This window comes from Cnephaeus nilssonii (assembly GCF_951640355.1).
Source record: "Cnephaeus nilssonii genome assembly, chromosome: 7".
Lineage (NCBI taxonomy): Eukaryota > Metazoa > Chordata > Mammalia > Chiroptera > Vespertilionidae > Cnephaeus > Cnephaeus nilssonii.
Window position 1 is genome coordinate 87,980,039 of NC_137078.1, and position 21,940 is coordinate 88,001,978.

Below are 21,940 nucleotides of genomic sequence, written 5' to 3' on the forward strand. Positions count from 1 at the left end.
CGTCCCCCATGGAACCCTGACAAATGAGTCGTTTCCAACCAATCTATCACCATAGCATCTGGGTACCTCAGGAAGATGAAAATAAGACCAACACATAAATGAAAACCAATATACAAACAATCATCTCCCCACACAGGCCTGCAGGAAGCCGCAGCTACAGCCATCTGCCAGGCTCCATCCTCGTCACTGCTTCCTGCAGCCAGCGCCTCCGAGTGAGCTCACTCAAACATAAGATTGAACGACAGAAGGAAATTTCTTCTCCGAAGTCTGATTCTCCATTAGTTCTAAATGCCCACCCCCTGTAAGCTGGAATGAAATAAGTTTAGGATAAAAAGGACTTGTTCTATAGTCCACATCAGCCAAAGAATTTGCTAGAAGTAGTGGGGACAGATTGAAGAAAGATTGCAACTTGGCACTGGTTGAGAATTCAAAGGTTTCTTACATGGAAACAGCTCTCCAGGGGACCGTCACTAAACTGCAGGGAGGACACTCACACTCACATACAGTGTACTCTCACCTTCCGCAGCCTCCCCCGGAAGTGGCCCGGATAGATTTGATCTGATCAACCCAGGACAGCAATTCTCAGGCTAAGCCACATGCGGCTCCTGGCAAGGTGGAGAAGATATGATTGCAGCTGCTGTGAATGTGAACACTGGAGACTGGGTTTGGCTCTTCTACTCCTTCAATATCTCCTTTTTCCTGAGCAGCCGTTACTCGATTTTAAGGCCCAAGCAGCAATGTGAAAAGGCTGCTCTGTTAGCCGGAATGCGGCAGAGGCAGCAGCCACAGGAGAGAGGGTGATAGCCTTTTGGGAAATCTACTTCTGGGCAAGCACCTATTTTCATTTCAGATGTTTATGCCCCACCTGCTTCCCCAAAAGAGATTTAGGTGGAACAGGCAAATATTTATGCAGCTAACCAATGTTTTTCTCCCTCTATACATCTGCATGTGGTGGGAAGTGATTCAGACACACGACAATCTTACACTATAAAATGTCTTAAAGCCAGAGATGTCTTTGCTGTTCCTTCAGCTCATATAGCTTTCAGTGTATAACTGGGGCTCAATTAGTTGTTGTTTTTAATATTTTTCTTACAGTTTTAATAAATTCATGGCTTTTGTTGATCATGTTAATAGCATGTGCTCTTAACTCTAGAAAACTCAATTTTAATGGAGTCTTTTCCCCAGCTCATTTTTTTCTTCCCAATCCTGGTTGAGGTCTTAATAAATATAGAAAATGTCCAACCTCTTCCACAAATGGGTAAAAGGGAAATCTAGCCTGAAAGGAGATACAGCCCAGGTGAAGACAGAACTGACATAGATGAGTCTAAACCATGATGCATGATAGAACCACCTCGGAGGGTTTTAAAAATTCTATTGCTTAGGTTTTACCCCAGACCAATTAAATCAGACTCTCTGGGGGGGAGGAACTGGGGCCTCAGTATTTACTAAGATCTCCTAGTGGGTTCCAGATTGCAATGAAGATAAAAATCCCTGTTCTAAAGATTAATGAGACCAATTCTTTTGAATATCTACCAAGACTACGACAATTGAAACTTTATTCCATCCCAAAGTGAACTCTTCCTCTAATTATCACTCATTAGCTTTCAGATGATGTAAGAGAAAGAATGTCAACCTAAGCGTCAGGGGAAGAGGTTGAAGTCAGTGCATCACAATTTAAACTGGCAGGGCCTGGAGCTGGTCACTTCCTTTTCAAGGTCTTGGTTATGTTCGCTATAAAATGGAATTACAGTACGTGCCCTGTAGGCCAGAGGCTGTTGTGGGGATCAGCTAAATTCTTACCGGGAACCTAGGGCTCTACTAAGAATACCACACACTGGAGGAATTACTGATCTGATTCGTCTATTCGGGGGTGGGCATCAGCCCAACCCAGGCCCCACTCCCTCCAGAGCAAGCCCCCTAGAGATTCTCCTGGGAATTTAAAAGACAATGGGTGATACAGAGGCCAGAGAGCCTGAAACCCTTTTTCTAGCATGCAAGAAGACTTCAAATTCCACGGCTGACAAACTGGAATTCTGCTCCCATTGGTGCCAAGTTGAAGAGCACTTTACTCAGAGCACAGAAAATCTTATTATGCTTCCATCTAATCCAGCCTAATCACAGGAAATGTCTAACATTGCTTGTCTCCCTCAGTCCCATCTGGACTCTTGCCACTCAGGTACCATTCTTCCCTACTTAAAGATGGATAATTAGACATAGACCTCCTAGAATGATAATAGGGAGGTTATTACACAAGACCACCTTTGAGAGACAGCAGTGTGAAGTCCCTTACATAATATTATACACCCAGGAAGGCCTGTATCTGAAACTGCTAAAAGTCTCTAGACCGAGCTTCTATTTTTCTGTCAATACATGAACCTTTCTTATAGAGGGTTTCCTTATAATCTAAAGTAGCAAACTTGCTTGTATTTGATAAGCTGTTCTCTAAAAGATCCAGTTCTGAAAGCAAGACACTAAAGTCTTCTTTTCCCATGATTCTTATAATTAAAAACCAAGACTACACCGAGCTCTGTCAGGTATGACATGGACAAGACATGAAGAGTGTCTTCGGGAAGAGTTGGAAAAGGGGGAAACTTGCTAATTTAGGTCAAGAACACAAGTAAAGAAAAACAAAAAGATGCCAAATGTCTTCCCAGGAAACCAGCATTTACTTGGTAAAATGTAGGTTTAACCTCTGAGAGGCTCATTCTACGAATGCAAATGGGGAGAAGGATCTTAAGTAGTAAGAGACATAACTTTTTTTCAACTCCCACATACCCCAATGAGACAAATGCAATTAAAGGTAGCCTTTTCAAAAAGATACTACACTTATTTCATTCTGAGCTTTCCTGAACAAGGGGAAATAAGGGATCAAATCTCACAAATGCACCTTGGAAATCCTTTAGCCATGTACATTTAGCTTCCTTCTGATCAGTAATTCAGCTATTTGGCCTACTCAAACAGTACTTTTTTTTTAATGTGAGGATTTACAAACCAAATTTTAAAGTGCCGTCATTAGACTTAAGGCAAAGAGCCAGAGAAAATATTAGACGCGTTAAAAAATCCTAAGAGGAAAGTCACACTAATGGAGGCTGCTGGAACATCACAATATCAACAAATATTTCTTCTAACATCTAAAAGCAGAAAAGCAAAAATATGCACACATAACTTAAGATGACATCAACCAGAAATTAGGAGCCCTTCTGAGAACTATTGTCTCTATTCAGGGCATGGTTTCAACACAATAGTATATTTCATGCATCTAATACCAATTACCAAAAGTGAATAAGAATCTTTAAATATCTAAACTACACTAAAATATGTACATTAAAGTTCTGCACTTGATTCAGGAGTCCTTAGAGACCTACTCAAGTCTGCTTATTTGTACTTTACATAATGCTAACAAGCTAGATTGAATGGTTTCCTAGCTAACTGCAGATTAGAAAATAGCAAAATAGGAAGAGCAGAGAATAAAGCAGCAAGAGGCAGGTATCCTGGCAGCTAAAAGCACTGACAGCTGATAGCCTAGCTGCTAGGCCCTAGCATAAAGGGTAAGAAAAACTACTTAAAAGCAGACAAATTTAGAATCTCAAAAAAGTAGTATTCACAATGTTTGTCATAAAATTTAAAAACTGAGTGGACACATGTAGGAAAATGTGAGCAATAACCAGGAGATAAATGGTCAATAGGGAAAGACCCAATGATGACAAAGATGTTGGAAATAGCAAAGACTTTTTTTTTTTTTTTTTTTTGGCCTGCCCCACCTACTGGAACGTAAAGACTTTTTTTAAAACAATGAGTGAATAGAGGGAATATTGGAGAAACAAAAACAATAAAGAAAAGGTCCAAATTAAAATTCTAGAAGTAAAAAAATGCACTGGATGAGCTTAATAACAGATTGGACACTACAGAAGAAAAGTTCAGTAAACTAGAAGGTGGGTTAATATAAATTATCCACACCAAAGCACAGAGAGAAAGAAAGACTGAAAAGAAAATGAATAGTGACTCAGTGACCTCTAGGAAAATATTAAGAAATCTAACTTATATGTAACTGGAGTTCTAAAAGAAAAGTAGATTGGGGTAAAAAAAATATTAAAGAAATATGGGCAGGAGAGGAACTAAGATGGCGGCATAGGTAATGCCTGTACTCGCTGCCTCCTACAACCACATCAAAATTACAACCAAAATGCAGAAACCATCATCCAGAACTGCCGGAAAGCTGGCTGAATGGAAGTCTTACAACTAGTTAAGTAAAGAAGAAAGCACACTGAGACTGGTAGGAGGTGCAGAGGCACAGAATGGGCTGGTCCAACACCCACGTGTGCTGCGTTTTCAATCTGGAGGAAGATCGTCTCTACAGAGGCCACCTGTGAGGAGCAAGGGTCCCAGCCCCACACCAAATCCCCAGCCCAGGGTCCCAGAGCTGGAAGAGAAGTCCCCCTAACTACAAGCTGTAAAAACCAGTGCTGCTTGGGGCTCAGTGACACAGAGGCTGGTGGAGACCTAGCTGTTCCTCTTAAAAGGCCGGCACCACAAACTGAACTTACAAGGTCCCACTTCCTCTGAGCTCCAGCACCAGGGCGAGGCTTTGGAAGACACAGACACATACGAGGAGGAACTGGATTGTCTGGCATCAGGGCAGGAACTCGGGGCAGTTTTCTCCCAGGCGGAGGTGCTCTCAGGGATCATTGTTCCTATGCTGGGACCTCCCATGTAGCAGGGCTGACTGGCAACCATTTCTGTTTGCTCCGCCCTGGTGATTCCCTAAGACCCTGCCTCATCCAATTTACAACCCCAACCAAGCTGTGTGCAGCAGCTTTTTCATATGAATGGCCTGACCTTGCTCAGGCTAAAATCTGGCAAACAAGCTGCAGCTGGGTCAGGGAGCTCCAGACCTATCAATAAAAGGCCCAAGACCCGGCACCAGCACCAGCCTGCCTTGCTTCAAAGCTGGGCCTCGTCTGGGCACTTCCAAACCCAATACAAAGAGGAAGAATCTGCAGATCTCTGTAGCTCCTGCTGGGTGGCCCCAGGCAGTGGCTGACTTTGCACCTCCCTGGAGACCCAAGAGCCAGTGTACCCAGTGGTCAGTGTCAGACCATAGCAGATTACAACTCTACACATCCATAAGCGACACACTCAGGGGGCAGACTCAGTGAGCACCAAAGCCCCACTGAAGCAAGTTCTGCTCCATAGGGGTGTCTCCTACACAGCAGCTCTCCCACTATAGTTACAGCTGGTCCTCACAGCAAATTGGCCTGGAGGTCAATTCCTCCCAGTGACACCAAAAGCAATCAAGTCTCAACTACAACAAAACTGTGCTCACAGACCACAAAGGGGTGCACCTAGAGATCCCAGCTCAGGTGACTGGGCCCTATAGAACACCTACTACACAAGGCCACTCTACCAACTCAAGGAGACATAGCACCTCTACCCAATACATAGAAACAAACACAGGGAAGCAGCCAAAATGCGGAGACAAAGAAACATGTCACAAATGAAAGAAATGGAAGGAAGCAAACTACTGGATATAGAGTTCAAAACCACAGTTATAAGGTTATTCAAGAATCTTCTAGAAGCCTCCAAAAATAAAATGGAAAAGAACCAGTCATAAATTAAGCATACACTGACTGAAATAAAGAATAATATACAGGGATTCAATAGTAGAGCAGAGGATTCTGAGAATCAAATCAACGATTTGAAATATGAGGAAGCCAAAAAACACCCAACCAGAAGAGCAAAAGAAATAAGAATCAAAAATATGAAGATAGTGTAAGGAGCCTCTGGGACAACTACCAACATTCACATTGTGGGCATGCCAGAAGAAGATAGAGAGCAAGATATTGAAAACCTATCTGAAGAAATAATGACAGAAAACTTCCCCTACCTGGTGAAAGAAATAGACTTACTAGTTCAGGAAGCACAGGGAGTCCCAAACAAGAGGAACCCAAAGAGGACCACACCAAGACAAATCATAATTAAAATGCCAAGGACTAAAGACAAAGAGAGAATCTTAAAAGCAGCAAGAGAAAAGCAAGGGAATGCCTATACGATTGTCAGCTGATTTCTCAAAAAAAAAAAAAAAACTATGCAGGACAGAAGGGAGTGACAAGAAATAGTCAAAATGATGAATAGCAAGGACCTACAACCAAGATTACTCTACCCAGCAAAGCTATCATTTAGAATTGAAAGTCAGATAAAGAGCTTCACAGACAAGAAAAAGCTAAAGGAGTTCATCATCACCAAACCAGTATTATATGAAATGTTGAAAGGTATTCTGTAAGAAGAGGATGAAGAAGAAGAAAAAGATAAAAAATATAAACAACAAAATAGCGACAAATATATATCTATCAACAATTGAATCTAAAAATAAACGACTAAGAAATCTAATGAACAGAATAAACTGGTGAATAAAATAGAATCAGAGGCATGGAAATGGAACAGACTGATGATTCTCAGAGGGAAGGGGTTGGGAGGCAAGAAGAGATTAAACAAAGATCTTATATGCATATATACATTACCTATGGGCACAGACAATAGGGTGGCGAAGGCCTGGGATGGGGCCAGAACCGGGGCAATGGGGGGAAAAAAGAGAGACATCTGTAATAACCTCAACAATAAAGATTAAGTGTGTGTGTGTGTGTGTGTGTGTGTGTGCGTGTGTGTATATATATATATATATATATATATATATATATATATATATGATAAAGATGAAACATAAACCTCAATCAATGATGGAAGGACATAATTGTTATACTAAAAACTTTGGGTTTATTCTGTTAGTAACAGTGAGAAAATTGAATATATTAATAAAAATCATGCAATTTCTTCTTTATGGGAAAAAAAAGAAATATGGGCAAAATGTTTCCAAACTTGATGAAAAAAATATTACCCAAAGAAGCTCAACAAACCCCAAGAAGGATAAACAATGATATCCACACTTAAGCACAGCATAGTCAAATTATTAAAAATTAAAGATAAAGAGAAAATCTTAACAGCATTGAAAGAAAGGGGGAAAACATTACACACAAGGGAATATATCCTAACCTCTCATCAGAAACAATGCAAGTTACAAATCAATGGGTCTTTTATGTAAAAAAAAGAAAAAAGTCAACTGAAAATTCTATATCCAGCAAAAAATATCAAATACTAGAAAATCAAATGCATGTTGGGCTTAACATTCTGTTAAAATCAATATGATCACAATATTAACAGAATTAAAGAAGAAAATCATATGATGATCATCTCCATAAGTATAGGGGGAAAAATTGAAAAAAACTCAATCCTATTCCTGATAAAAACTCTCAGCAAACTAGGAATAGAAGGGGGCTTCCTCAATCTGATAAAAGGCATCTATCAAAACTGTACCTAACATCATACTTAGTGGTGAAAGACTTTTTTCCCTTGTTATCAAGAACAAGGCAAAGATGTCAATTCTCACATCTATTTAATATTGAACTGGAAGGCCTAGCCAGTGCAATGAAGCAAGAAAAATAAATGAAAGGCATAGCCATTGGAAAGGAAAAGGTAAAACTGTCTTGACTCACAAACAACATGAGTATATGCATAAAAGATCCTAAAAATGTTTTAAAATTAATAAATAAATTCAATGAGGTCACATGATGAAAAGTCAATGTACAAAACAATCTATTGTATTTCTATATAGTAGCAACAATTGAAAAATAAAAATTTAAAGAATACCATTTACAACAGCATAAAAAATATAAAATACTTAGAGACATGACTAATAAAAGATATTTAAGCCCTCTACATTAAAAACTACAAAACATTGTTCAGAGAAATTTAAGAAAACCTAAATTAATAGAGATACCACATTCATGGCCCCAATACTGTTAAGAAATCAATTATTCCCAAGTTGATTTATAAATTCAAGGAAAATCCAATCAAAGTCCTAACAGAAATTTTCATAGAAACTGATTAGCTTGTTCTCAAATATATGCAGAAATGTAAAGCACCTATGTAATAGCCAAATCTATTTTGAAAAAGAAGTTCAAAGATGGAGGAATCAGATGACCTTAAGTTCTTAACAGTTACTAAAGCTCCAGCATGAAAATAGTATGAATTGGCATTAAGATAGATCAATAGAACAGAAGAGTCCTGAAACAGAACCACATGTATATATGGTCAATTAATCTAACAGGGCATCGAAGCAATTCAATGGGGGAAAGAAAACAGTGCTAAGCAACTGGACCATCTAAATGGAAAATAATGAACTGCAACCCCTACCTACCATATAGAAAAATTAATTTGAAATAGATGAGAGACCTAACTGTCAAAACTAATATTATCAAGCTTGTAGAATTAAAAAGAGACAATCTTCATGACCTTAGGGTAGGCAAAGATTTTCTTTTATTATTTATTTATTTATTTTTAAATATTTTATTGATATCAGAGAGGAAGGGAGAGGAAGAGAAAGATAGAAACATCCATGATGAGAGAGAATCATGGATCAGCTACCTCCTGCACGCCCCCTACTGGGGATCGAGCCCGCAACCCAGGCATGTGCCCTTGACTAGAATCGAACCTGGGACCCTTCAGTCTGCAGGCCAACACTCTATCCACTGAGGCAAACCGGCCAGGGCAAGATTTTCTTTTAAGTACACACAGAAACAATCACCATAAAAAATATTGATACATTGGACTTCATTAAAATTTAAAACTTCTACGCTGCTATAAAAAAGAAGGAATTCTTACCATTTGCAGCAGCATGGATGGACCAGGAGAGCATTATGTTAAGTGAAATAAGCCAGGCAATGAAAGAAAAATACCACATGATCTCACTCATTTATGGAAAATAAAGAACATTATAACCTGATGAATAAAAAGATAGATACAGAGGCAGTAAAGCACCGAACAGACTGTCAAATTACAGCGGGAAGGCTGGGGAGTGTTGGGGCGGGGGTGGAAATAGATCAACCAAAGGACTTGTATGCATGCATATAAGCACACCAATGAACCAAGACACTGGGGGGTGGGATGAGGGCATGCGACAGGGGGTAGGGGAGGCTGGGGGACGGTCAATGGGGGGAAAAAAGGAGATATATGTACTAATATATGTAATAATTTAAACAATAAAAATATATAAAAATAAAAAATATAATAAAAAAATAAATTTAAAAAATAAATAATGTAAAACTTCTGCTCTCTGAGTGACACCATTAAGAAAATGGAAAGATAAACCATAGAAGGGGAGCAAATACATATATACCTGACAAAGAACTTACATTTAGAATATGTAAAGAATTTTTAGAATTCAATAAGATTATAAACAGAGCTCTTTTTTTTTTAACAAAAAAGGGCAAAATATTTTAATAGGCACATAAAAGGAAGATACGGAAATGGCAAATAAAACACATGAAAAGATGTTCACTATCAATAGTTAACAGGGAAACAAAAATTAAAATCAACATGAAATATCAGTACACATCACACAGAATAGCTAAACTTAAAAAGGTGGACAATGCTTAGTGTTGCTGAAGACATCCTCACACACTGTTGGTGGAAGTATAAAATAATCTAACTACTTGGAGAAAGTGTCACAGTTTCTTTTAAAGTTGAGCAAACATATCTACACAAAAGAAAGGAAAACATGCCTACACGGACTTGTACATACAATGTTCATAGCAGCTTATTCATAATAGCCAAACACTGGAAACAACCAAGAAGCCCAACAACAGGTCAGTAGATGAACAAATTGTGGTATATTTATACAACAGGATACATCTCCACAATAAAAAGAAATGAAGTACTGATCCCACATGCATGAAGAAGCCTTGTACAAAAAGGCATATACTGTGCTATTCCATTTAAGTGGAGTTCTAGAACAGGTGAAACTAATCTCTGGTGACAAATCAAAACAGTGGTTGGAGGTGGATGATAGGGGACTGACTGGGAAGGAGCAGAGGGGACTTTCTGAGGCGGTGGAAATGCTCCATACCTTGATAGGGGAGTGGTTTATATGGCTTTCTGTATTTGTTAAAACTTACCAAACTGTATATTTAAGACCTGTGCAGTTTGCTATATATAAATTATACTTAAATAAATAGATAGTACCTGTATCACAGGGTTGTTGTAAAAAAAAAAAAAAAAGACGAGAACACAAGGGACAGGCACTGAGAGGCCAAGAGTCTTACCCGTGCGCCTCACCAGGCCCTACAGAGCACGGCTGTGCTGCACAGTGGACTTCTGTGACCACCGCGTCTACAGAGCACGGCTGTGCTGCACAGTGGACTCATGTGACCACCGCGTCTACAGAGCACGGCTGTACTGCACAGTGGACTCATGTGACCACCGCGTCTACAGAGCACGGCTGTACTGCACAGTGGACTCATGTGACCACCGCGTCTACAGAGCACGGCTGTACTGCACAGTGGACTCATGTGACCACCGCGTCTACAGAGCACGGCTGTGCTGCACGGTGGACTCATGTGACCACCGCGTCACGGCAGAGACGGAAGGAGAGGAGCAAAATCTATTCTTCGGTCCGCGAAAATGGTGGCTATGGAGTGAAAACTGTTTGCCTGTAAGTTTCACCTGTGGAGCAGCTGACTCCCAGAACATTCCAGATAAGAGCATAAATATTGCTTATCTATTAAGGAGGACACTAATCAGTATGTCAAAGTTTCTTTGGTAAAAGTGACCACTAACAGTGCTGCGCTAACACAGATGGACAATTGCCTGGCCTTTAATTAATGAAAATTCAGAGTTAAGAGACATACTCAGACCCCTTGTAGCAGGCGTCCTCAAACTACGGCCCGCGGGCCACATGCGGGTGTTTTTGCCGTTTTGTTTTTTTACTTCAAAATAAGATATGTGCAGTGTGCATAGGAATTTGTTCATAGTTTTTTTTAAACTATAGTCCGGCCCTCCAATGGTCTGAGGGACAGTGAACTGGCCCCGTTTAAAAAGTTTGAGGACCCCTGCCTTGTAGTCTAGCTGTTCTGCTGCCGAGTTTGCGGAGCTCTCACCCCAAATCTTCAAAAACAGCTTTCTCAGGGGAAGAAACACCTTCAGCTGGGCCATCACACTGAGGTCATGTGATCTCTATAGCTTCTGTTCTCCAGGAATGGAGACACCAAACAGCAAGTGTGGCTTACAGTGATCTCTGCATTTAAAAGGACCAAGTATGGCCCTAGCCAGTTTGGCTCAGTGGATAGTGTTGGCCTGCTGACCGAAGGGTCCCGTGTTTGATTCCAGTCAAGGGTGTATACCACAGTTGCAGGCTCCTCCCCCCGGCCTGGGCCACAGTCAAGGCTCTTGCAAGAGGCAACCAATCGATGTGTTTCTCTCACATCGATGTTTCTTTCTCTTTCTCTCTCTTCCACTCTCTCTAAAAATCAATGGAAAAAATATCCTCGGGTGAGGATTTAAAAAAAGAGAGAGAGAGAACCAAGTATGCTGCCTCACCTATTAACGAGTCCCCAGAGCTGAGTGAGGGTGAATTTTGAGTCCTCAAAATTCTTTGAGGATCTCCAGTTTGTTTCCTACCATCACCTGCCATGAAAATACAGAGCTAAGAAAGCTGAAATTTCCCCAAATTATTCAAACACTTGTGCATAAGGCCTTGGCCCCAGGGTAATGGGAAATCAAGAACCAGGGCTTATTATTTGATGAGCCTGTTTTTTGTTTGTTTTTTTTTGGACTGCAGGTGTACAGAACTGGAATAATAATAATCCTTGGTTTATGACATTCATCCCAGCCCTGTGCATGGCCCTTCTTTTAAAGAAATGTAATAAATGCCCATGAATTCACCTGAGGCAACTACTCTCCTGAATCCTGTCCATCATTTCCTTGCTAAGGCTTTCCTGACCTGACCCATGAAAGCAAGGCAGGGAGAGAATTTCCTAGAGCTCCCACCTCCTCCCTTAACACAGACTCCACTTAGGATGCAGAGACAGGCACCTTCCCCCAGCCACAGGCAGTACCTCAAGGCTGGGTGCCCACCTAGATTACCAAACAGCTTCCCTACACAGGGCCTTCCCATCTGCACGCCTGATTTATTTTTTTCAATAAGAGAAAAGATGTAAGTCCCTTTGAGCAAAGTATGCCTGATATCTATCACAATATTTATTTTCGGTGGAGTAATGGATCAGTCTTCAGGGAAAGCTAGAGAAAAGGCATTTCTTGAGCTTGGATGTAAATCAGTCACTCTGAAAACTGCATGGGAATCTACATTCTTACCCCCCTGCTAACTACAACGTGAAATAAGCAGCTGACTTTTAAAAGTCATTGGATTACTCGTTTCTAAACCAAACACTAAAGAAAGTTAGGGATCTGAGGCCCAAGAAGCAATTGCTCCTGGAATGTCTGCTCCTAATTCCCCCAAGTGATGGTGCAACTCAAAATGAAAGTGAGATCCACCCAACCTGCAGGTGGTAAGTTGTACACCTGGCGGGGACAAGTTCTAAGCTTTCCTGCAGTACTCAGCTCTGAGGAGGAAGGATGAGGTATGTGAATGAGCTTAGGATGCAAGGTCTCCCAAGGGACCTTCCCAGTTATTATAGGCCACTCTTCCCATCTAGAGGAAACGTATCATAGAGCAGGACAAGAGTAAAACTGAAGGACAGGGGAGGGATCCATCCAACATTCAATGGATTTGCAATTTAAACAGAGCTCTTCAAAGGAAAGCTATGTAAATCTGAGGCGTTCCTAATATTAATTATCCTAACATCTCACAGGCTCAGATTCACATGCTACAAAGAACACAAAGCTTTTTAATTTTCCTACCTGTCCCTGACACTGGCGGTGATAAATCAGACATACAGAGAAACCACACATGACTAACGAACCAGCCCATTAATGGGGAGCAAAGATCATTTGCCAAGATGACTTACTCAGACATAGCCACATATCATAACCAGCAATATCCTGGAGGCTTAACGCAGCAGGCACGGACGGCAAGAGCCCGGGCACTCCCTGCCAAGTTGCAGGCATTCCAGGGCGACTCGGGCATCCCGCAGATGCCTGCTATCCAGGCATGAAAGATTTCACTCATGGCTGCCCCCTCCCCACTCCCTTAGAGTTAAACTTGGACTTGGAAAATTACTGCACTCCTGTAAGGTCTCTTGAGTCTTTTAGAAGCCCCCAAATCTGGCTGTGGCCCCCTACTCTGAGACTCAGAATCAAGCACCCTAGGAAGAAGAGCCAGCCTCTGCCAAAGTAACCTTAACTGTTAGTTTATAGATGTTTTCTGCAGCCACTCATTCAAGTATCTGAGCCAACTAGGTACCGTACCCCACTCCCGGTGCTTGGGCAGATCCATAAACAAAACAGTAAACAGGTGGGATGATGGAGAGGTAAGAATCCTCTAAATGCCAGTCTGCTCATTTTACCATGAAAACTGAGGCACAGTGATTAATAGGGATTTTCCTCTTAGGTTGGGGGTGATAGTGTGACACAGGTTGGATTCTTAGTGGGACTGCCACATACAGTGGTGTGTAAGGGTAGAGGGGATGGGAACGAGGCTGAAATTTAACCCATATTCTCCATAGGGCTAAGGGCAGCCCCACTCTAATACTCACTGTCCCAGACTGCTCAATTCCCTTTAACAAAAGCCCCCTTCACTGGACGGGACAACTGAGGCTCCCCCGATCAACAACCAATCGTCATTAATAGGGGCCAAGAGAGTTTGAATCCCTTCACTGGGATGTAACCCTGACAAGCTATATACCCCTCATTCTTGTCATGACTGAGAAGAGTCTGTTGAACTTAAATTCATCAGAAACCCAGCTATAGCTGAGGTCTCTATACTAATTTTAACAATAATTTCCTAGATCATCATCAGATCTGAAAGGAAAGACTGCTGGCAAGCCGTTTTACATTTTCGCCAGCCCTTTACTCTTCATGATCCCAAGCTGAGGATCTGTCACTGTTCAATCTCACCTCTAAACTCAATTTATGGGCGATAGGAATAATTAACTTAATCAACTCTATAAATGTCTACTCTCGACTAGGTGTTAGGGATACAACATAAACACCAGCACCATCAACAGCAACACACTTCTGTCCCGACTTCATGGAACTAAGACATGTTGAATATTGAGCTGGGGAAGCCCATCTGCTGAGAGAGAAGACTGGCAGTCTAGTTGGAGGCTGGGTCTGGAAGCAAGAGTGTATGTGCCAGCCTATTATCCTCTCCCTCACCCCATTTCACAGAAGGAAAAATAAGGTCCAGGAAGGAGATGAAGTGACTTGCCCAGAGTCAGACAGCTGACAGCTGAGCTAAACTGTCAAAACCCACGTCCTCTGGGTCTCCCCTTTACACCACATTGCCTCCTCTTAGGTTCCAAAATCGCAAAGTGAGGAGAAATAGTTGGTTTGCGTGACAGATTGTTTCCTGGTGCACGTACCAGAGCATGCAGCTCCAACCCAACTTATCAGCACAGACCTTGTGTCCATCTTTCAAACCAGAATGTTTATAAATATAGTTCGTCGATCTAGAGCCCAGTGTCCAGTCTTCATTTACTCTCATTTATCAACCTCTCTGACTCTCTCTTGATGTTTACTTTCACTTTAAAAAAAAACAAACTAATCTTATAAGAACAGAGCCCTTTTTATCTGATGCTAGCTCCCCCTCTGCTCCTGGGGTCTAATCAATCCATGTCTGGAAATAAACAAGCCGGAGAGAAAAGCTACAATACCTTTTATGAAAACAGGCACCTTTCTGAAATGATCCACCCCTGGGCATGGCACAGATAGAAATTTAAGTGAGGAGGAAATAAAGACATTCTCCAGCAATAGTCATATGCATTCCCTATCAGGCAGGACACCAGGGAACAAGGTCACTCTGGGTTAAGAGTTAAACCAAAAACTCAACCCCACATTATTCAGGTTGTTTGAAAGAGTGGGAGCTGGGAGGGAGGAGGGGAGGGCGGGAGTCCAAACTCAGGAAGTCTGAAGAGGCACGAGGCTTCAAAACATAATAATGTATATAGTCCAGGCCACTCCATTCTGAGGAGCTTAAGGTCTTCAAGATAGTAAGAGAGGGCTCATTGAACATCAACTTCAGGCAAATGCAAGGAGGCCTCCAGCTACTACTGGGGCACACGGAGATGCCACATAGAAAGATCCAGACATGTGGCACTTAACATGGACCTCCACCCATCATGTTATTTTACACCCACCTGCAAAGCATAGTCCCCATACCTCCCAACTCCCACCCACCCCCAGCTGCTGCAGCAAGTCACGCCCACAGCCTCTGCCGGCAAGGGAGGCTGTCTTTGTATAGAGGGGCAAAACCAAGTCCTCAGTAGCCAGGCCACCATGACTCCCAACCCCAGGCTTTCAGAAATGGGTCACACATCCAGATACAAATGCAGAAAACACCGCTTCTGAAGAGGACAGTAGTTAATACTTAATCCTTTGGGGATCCTTTTGAAAATCTCTGGCAGCTCTGGATACCCCATGAAAAACTGCATCCTTGCAGTTTATATGTCATTTGCCTGGGGGTTACTGCCCTCTGGAGGAGGTCTGAAAGGGCAGAAACTCAAAGGTAGCTTTGAGAAAGGGGGCTGTGTGTGGTCCAGGTGAGTATTCGACAACAGTTTCTTAACCCCTCCTTAATGACTGCAAGTCCCAGCCTTTAACTCACCTTTGAGATTTCCACAATAATTTGGAAGGTGAGAATGCACACACACACACACACACACACACACACACACACATACAACAAGGACTCATCTTTGTGGCTTTCTATCTTGATGTCACAAAATGTCCTGCAAATACTAATTAAGACAGTCTCCAAACAGGGCTTAGAGCAGAAGAGCTGAGTAGCAGCCGACCCAAGGAGTGGGGAAAAGGTGGGCGCCGGGTAGGATAATCTGGACAAGGAGAGGGGGACAACTAGGCTCTCCACTGGCTGAGTAGGTCCCAGCAGGCAGGTCCTGACCTGGCTGCCTGCTCCCCCTGGAAATCACAGCAGACCTGCTGACTTCTTTGCCGCAAACCAAGAAGTCCAGAGAGAAGCAGCCCTTTCCTCCTGGGTTCCTGGGGGGGAGGGGGGGGGCAGAAAAGAGCATCCTCCTTTCTAGGCCCACTGCTTGCCCAAGGCCCCCTGGTGGCCTGGGGTGTCACCGCAGCCCCCTATGCACTGCTGGGCAAAAACCTCCCACCGGCAGCTCTAACAGTGGTAGGGCAGAGTATTTAGGTACCAGTGGCAGCTTGGCAACGGTCTTCAAGCCCTGGTGAGGCTGCGTTTGCTTTTTTGGCTTCTTAAACTAAGACTAAGATTCCGATCAAAGTGATCCTTCTAAACCACTCCCCAGTACAATCCCTTCAGGGAACAAGTCCAAGAACTGCTTCATTAAGCCAATAATCCTGGAGCGTCTGTAACATGACTACCATCTTACTGATCATTTCTTCCCGCATCACATACAATTATGTGCAACTGTTCCAAGGCTCAACAGCAATAGTTAGCAAGAATGCACATCATACTCTGGTTTGTAGGTTACCAAATGCCCCCCAAACCCTGGGTTTCCAGGTAGCAGACCCTATAGCCGTTTGGGGGAAGTCAGGATTTCCAGTGAGAAAGAACACGGCCCTTGACTCCTGCAAGCAGATAGGCTGTCCATCAAGAACCTTACCAGAAACAGCACCAAACTCTACTGGCAGCTCCACAGGAAGGAGTGGAGCCCACCTGGGCCGGGGCCTGGACTGGAAGGACCAGAGACTGGGGGTGGGGGAAGCCCAGTGGTTCGGCTGCCACTTGCCAGGGGTAGGGATCATTAAGGGAACCCCACGGTGGGGAAGTGAGCAGGCAGGAATCGAGGTAGGAAGTTTGAGAGGAGAGGAGGGTGCAGTGTGTGCCGGGCAAGTCTTGAGTAGACCAGGGGCCAGGCGTGACGGCCGGGGAAGTGGATGGAAGCCCAAGAGGGTCTTTTCTTTTTTTGGGGGGGGCGGGGGGGAGGAGAGTCCTTACCTCCTTGATCTTTTCCCGCCGGGTTTGAACCAGGCTTTGGGGCTCCTCACTGCCGCGGGTCCTGGTCCCCAGCACCGGGTGGCGGAGGCGGCTCCGGAACGCGTGGAAGTCAAAGCTGAACGGGAGGCTCCCCTCCTGGGGGGCCTCCGCGCGGCCGCCGCCGCCGCTGCTGCTGCTGCGGGCCGCCGTGGCCTCCTCCCGCGGCCTGGTGGGCTGGGGCCGCCGCGCCCACCCTTTCCTCCGGCGGGGGCTGGCGAGGCTGCTGGGGTCCTCCTCCCCCGGCGCGGGCGCGGCGGGGGCCGGGTTGGGGGGCGACTCCTGCTCTCCGGCCAGGGGGTGTCCAGGGCCTTCGGGCACCCCCTCCAGGCCTGGCGGCTGGGTCCGGGGGGCCAGGAAGAAGCGCTTTAAGCGAGAGGAGTTGGGCAGCAGGAAGAGGGCGCCGAAGCACAGGGTGAAGAGGCCCGAGAGGAAGAGGAGGAAAAGGAACTTCTGCGGCAACCGCAGCCCCCACGGGGAGGCCGGGACGAAGCCGGGCACTTTCCTCATGAGCATCGTGGCCTGGCCCGGGGCTGGCGACCGTCAGCTCCCGCCGGCCCTGCGGCTCCGAGTCCAGGCACTTGTCAGCCGGGGCGGTCGTCGAGGGGCGCCGCCGGGGCGGGGGCCCCGAGTTGTCTCCGGTCGGGGACCGCCTCTGGAGGAAGTTCAGGGAGTTTGGGGCGAGTCTTCCCGCGCCGGGGCGGGGGCGCAGCGGCCTCGGCGGGGCCCGGGCGAGCCAGGCAGCACGGCCCAGGGCCCGGGCCCGCGAGGGCCGCCGCGCGCCGCAGCCTTCCCCTCCCGCCGCGCAGCCCCCCGCGCAGCGACCGGAGCCCACGGGCCCGCGCCTTCCCGCGCTGCGGCCGCAGCCGGAGCCGTCACATGCCGTCCGCGGGGCCCGCTGTCGACGCAGAGGCGCCCGCAGGCCTCGTCCCCACGCCGCGCCCCTCCGCCCAAAGTTTCAGCCTCACAAGCAGTTTCCAGAGAGGACGGGCTCGGGGGCGAGGCCGGCGTGTCCGCGGCGCTCCGAGCGCCGACCTGCCAGGTGGCGACAGCGCCCGGCGCGGCTCTCGGCGCGCGGCCACAACTTTGCCCTCCGCGGACGGCGCCGGGCGCGGGAGCGACACTTCGGAGCCCGCCGGGCAGGGGCTCCCCGAGCCCAGGTCCGGAGCCCGGCGCCGTCCGCCACCCGCCGCGGCGGGGCGGCCGCCGCTGCGCGCGGGAGTGGGGGCTCTCGCCCCGGCAACTCGGGAGGGCTCCGGGTTCCCGCGGGGATCACCTGTTCCCGGTCCCTGCCGGCTCCGCGGAGCGCGCAGCCCCGGCTGCGCCTCCCCCGCTGCAGCTGGCTTGCTCGCGGCGGCCGCTCCAGACGAGCCGCCGCGCCGCAGGCTGAGCCGCCGCCGCCGAGCCTGCGCCCCACACGAGCGCACGGCCAGCCCGCCGCCTCCGCCGCCGCAGCCCGGCAGTCACCGAGACAGCGCCCAGGCCCCGCCTCCCTCCGGGCCACGCCCTCCGACCACGCCCACTGCGCGCGCCCACGGTCCACCTCGGCCGCGGCGCCGCAGCCAGGCCGCTGGCCTCCAGTCTGAGGGCGGGAGTGCGGGGCCTCCGCGAGGGAGGGAGCGGGACCGGACTCCTAGCCACGCCCCGTCCCTCCAGTGGCCAGCACCGTGCACTCCCACATCCCACCGACACCAACGGTCCCGGGCGCTGGGTTGGCGCGGGGAGTGGGGGGGCCCTGGGGTGGGGGGGCGAGCGGAGCGAGGTCATTGGCTGCCTCCGAGGGATCCCCAGTCGCCCATTGGTTAGTGCCCAGCGTTCGCTGGCCTGGAAGCGACCGAGACCTCCCCGCTTCGCCCCGCCACTTGGTGGTTGGTCCCTGGGAGGCAGAAGATCTGGCTAGTCTGGAGGGCTCTGGCCAGCCTTAGGTAACCTCTCTCACCCCTCAGGGTCAGTCCAGGTTGGCAGGGTGCTGGGGACTTGCCCAGGGACCCCAGAGCTTCCGCAGAAGCTGCGGTGATGCTGCTGTGGCCGGCTGTGAGGAAGGGGTGGCCACGCCGGGAGCTGTGGCTGCTGTTGGGCCGGGTTAAGGCAGTGTGTAGACTGGACTCCTGCAGACCACTGCTCTGCCTTCCTTTTCCCTCAGCCCCAAACCGGGCCAGGACCCCAGGGTGGGGCAGGGAGAGATGCTAACCGCAGCGGTAGAAGGGCAAGAAAGAGACCTGGTTGTGTGCACAGAGGACCACACACGCGTGGCATGGGTACCTAGATGCCTGCATGTGTTTATATGCATTTGTATGTTCCTATGCATGGATTACATACACGTGTGATAACAATTTAGGTGTGGACACCAAGTGATTATACCAAAGCATACATAGACATAGACATATTAGTACCACTATTGGCATGTGCATTCACATACCCACAGATGCACAACAGATCGGTCCCAGCACATGTGCACACTGCCCAGACCTGTGTCTCCACCTCAAGGCCCTCACTCCTTCCTCCTTGGACTTAAGTCTCTCTGTGTCTTTCCTTCCTGTTAAATCTAACCCAGGGCAAAGCAGCATTGTGCTGTGTGGGTCTTTCATGCAAAACACTTTATTGAGACAAATAACAGCAGAGGGAGAGACAAATTAAGAGGTGTAATAGGCAAGAGGGAAAATATCTGCTTTCAGCTGCAATTTAAAATGAAATGCAGCGTTGACGAGACAGAAAATACTGCAGGGAGGCCTTTCCCGACAGAAGAATTGGCCCAGGCAGACTCTCACCTCCTAAATCTTGCTTCTTCCCTGAGGCCTGCTTCGGATGGGCTCTTGGGACTCAGACATCCTTGTACCTCTGGCCAGGCCATTGACAGCAGACCCTCCCCTGATATTTAAATACCCTTGCCATGTAAATCTCTTTCAGTTGAAGATAAAAGCTGGTCTGGGTAACAGGTACAAATAATTTGGCCATGGGGTTGAACAGTTTCTTCCAACCCCACAAATTCTAATTCAGATGTTTCAGTCCTTGCCGAGTTTGATTGGCAGGAGTCAGTTCCCTGGAATCATCAGAGACAAGGATGTGATCCGGTTGGATACAGGAGCCCAGAAACCTGGCCTGGCCGCTCCTGATTCCCAATGCCTAAGCATCTCCTCGCTGGGTCTGACCTCCAGAAGTGGCAGGCTTGACTCTGGAGAACCAGGGAGGAACCCAGCTTTCCTTGAAAGTACCCCACATTCCATGATGAAAGAGTAAGGAAATCACTATTCAGTCCCCTGAGAAGGTAGGACCCAGGAGAATGGGAGGAAGGCAAGGCTGAGTCTCAGGAGGACATGTCTGTTTGAACCGGATGCTCACTGGACCAGTCTGTGGTGTGCTGGTGAACCAGGGTATCAAATGGGGCTGCTGCCAGGCTGGTGTGGCTCAGTGGTTGAGCATCGACTATGAACCAGGAGGTCACAGTTAGATTCCCACTCAGGGCACATGCTTGGGTTGTGGGTTTATTCCCAGTAGGAGGCGTCCAGGAGGTAGCCGCTCAATGATTCTCTCTCATCATTGATGTTTCTATCTATCCCTCACTCTCCCTTCCTCTCTGAAACCAATACAAATATGTATTTTAAAAAATCTTTTAAAGGAAGTGGAGCTGCAGTAAGACTGACATGCCTTCCACAGACTCAGGCTACAAAAACCAGAGCCCAGCAGGGACAACTCCATTTCCAACCAATGTCCTTTGGTGATTATACTGAGTTGGTGCTACCATAACCTTTACAATCTCCCCAGCAAGCTCACTGAAACTATGGAGGTCCCTATCCCACCCCCCAACCCACCCTTGAACCTCTAGCCCCCAGAGGCCTTACACATACGGTTGCTCTTTTCTCACTGGATTTTTTACTATTGATATGCTGTCCCATAGCAGACACTGGGGTCTGCACGGCAGGGACCATGGCTTGTTCACCTCTCTAACTGCCCTAGATCTTAACTACAATGTCTTGCACACGGGTACTGTGTTTGTTGAGTAATGAATGAATGAATGAATGAATGAGTGGATGCCCATTTCACAGGTGAGGAAACTGAGGCTCGGGATAGGGAATAATAGTGAAGTAACCTTTTCTATGTATCAATTACATATTGCTTCATTTACTTTTCAAGACTATCTTATGAGGCTATTAATAGCCTCATTTTACAGATAAGAATACTAAGGCTTAGACATATTGAGAGTCAATTAACAAGTATCTTTCTCAGTTTAGTTTAGAAAATCAAGTGGGATTGGGCACAGAAATGAAAGCTATTTTAAAAATCTATTTATCCTGTCCACAAACATTTATTGAAATTAGATGCTAGGTATTACACTAGTCTTGAGAGGACACAAAGATGAGCAAGGCATGGCCCCTCTCATTGCTGATTCACTCATTCTTTTAGTGAAGAACTGTTTATTGAGCACCTATTATGTGCCAGGTACAGAGGGGCTTGGCATAACAGCCCTAAATAGGGCAGGCATGAAGCCTATCTTCAGGGAATGCTTGTCTGAAAGGCAACAAGGACCAATTCAGCCCGTTAGAAAGGGAACCCCAGGCACTGAGCAATGGCTAAGTCCTTCACTCTCACCCTATCCATCCTTCACAATGGTCCTCTCTGAAGTAGGCCTTGAGATCTCATTTTAACTGATGGGGAAACTGAGGCTCAGGGGTATGACATGACCTGTCCAAAGTCACATAGGGAATAATTTGTAAATATGAGAGAAAACCAGACTTGTCCCAGAACCTATTCTTTTTCTGTTAATAATCTATCCTATCTAATAAAGAGGGAATATGCTAATTGACTGTCACATCCTCACAAAGATGGCAGCGCCCACAGCCAATAAGGAGGGAATATGCTAATTGACTGCCACTCCCTCAAAGATGGCGGCACCCACAGCCACAAGATGGTGGCGCCCAGTCCCCTCAACCCTGCCAGGGTGGCAGGCGTGCGGCACAGCTGGGCCCACCC

At 46.4% G+C, this 21,940-nt stretch overlaps 1 protein-coding gene across 1 annotated transcript in view; it reads right to left on the reverse strand.

Moving 5' to 3' along the window:
* Window positions 1-18,397, reverse strand: part of MAN1C1 (mannosidase alpha class 1C member 1) — a 125,637-nt gene extending 107,240 nt beyond the window's left edge. Inside the window, exon 1 of the mRNA XM_079776377.1 lies at window positions 16,937-18,397. Within this exon, the coding sequence (XP_079632503.1) occupies window positions 16,937-17,488 (552 nt within the window). The 5' untranslated portion in view covers window positions 17,489-18,397. The remainder of the gene's footprint in view (window positions 1-16,936) is intronic.
* Between the last annotated feature and the right edge of the window lie 3,543 nt (window positions 18,398-21,940).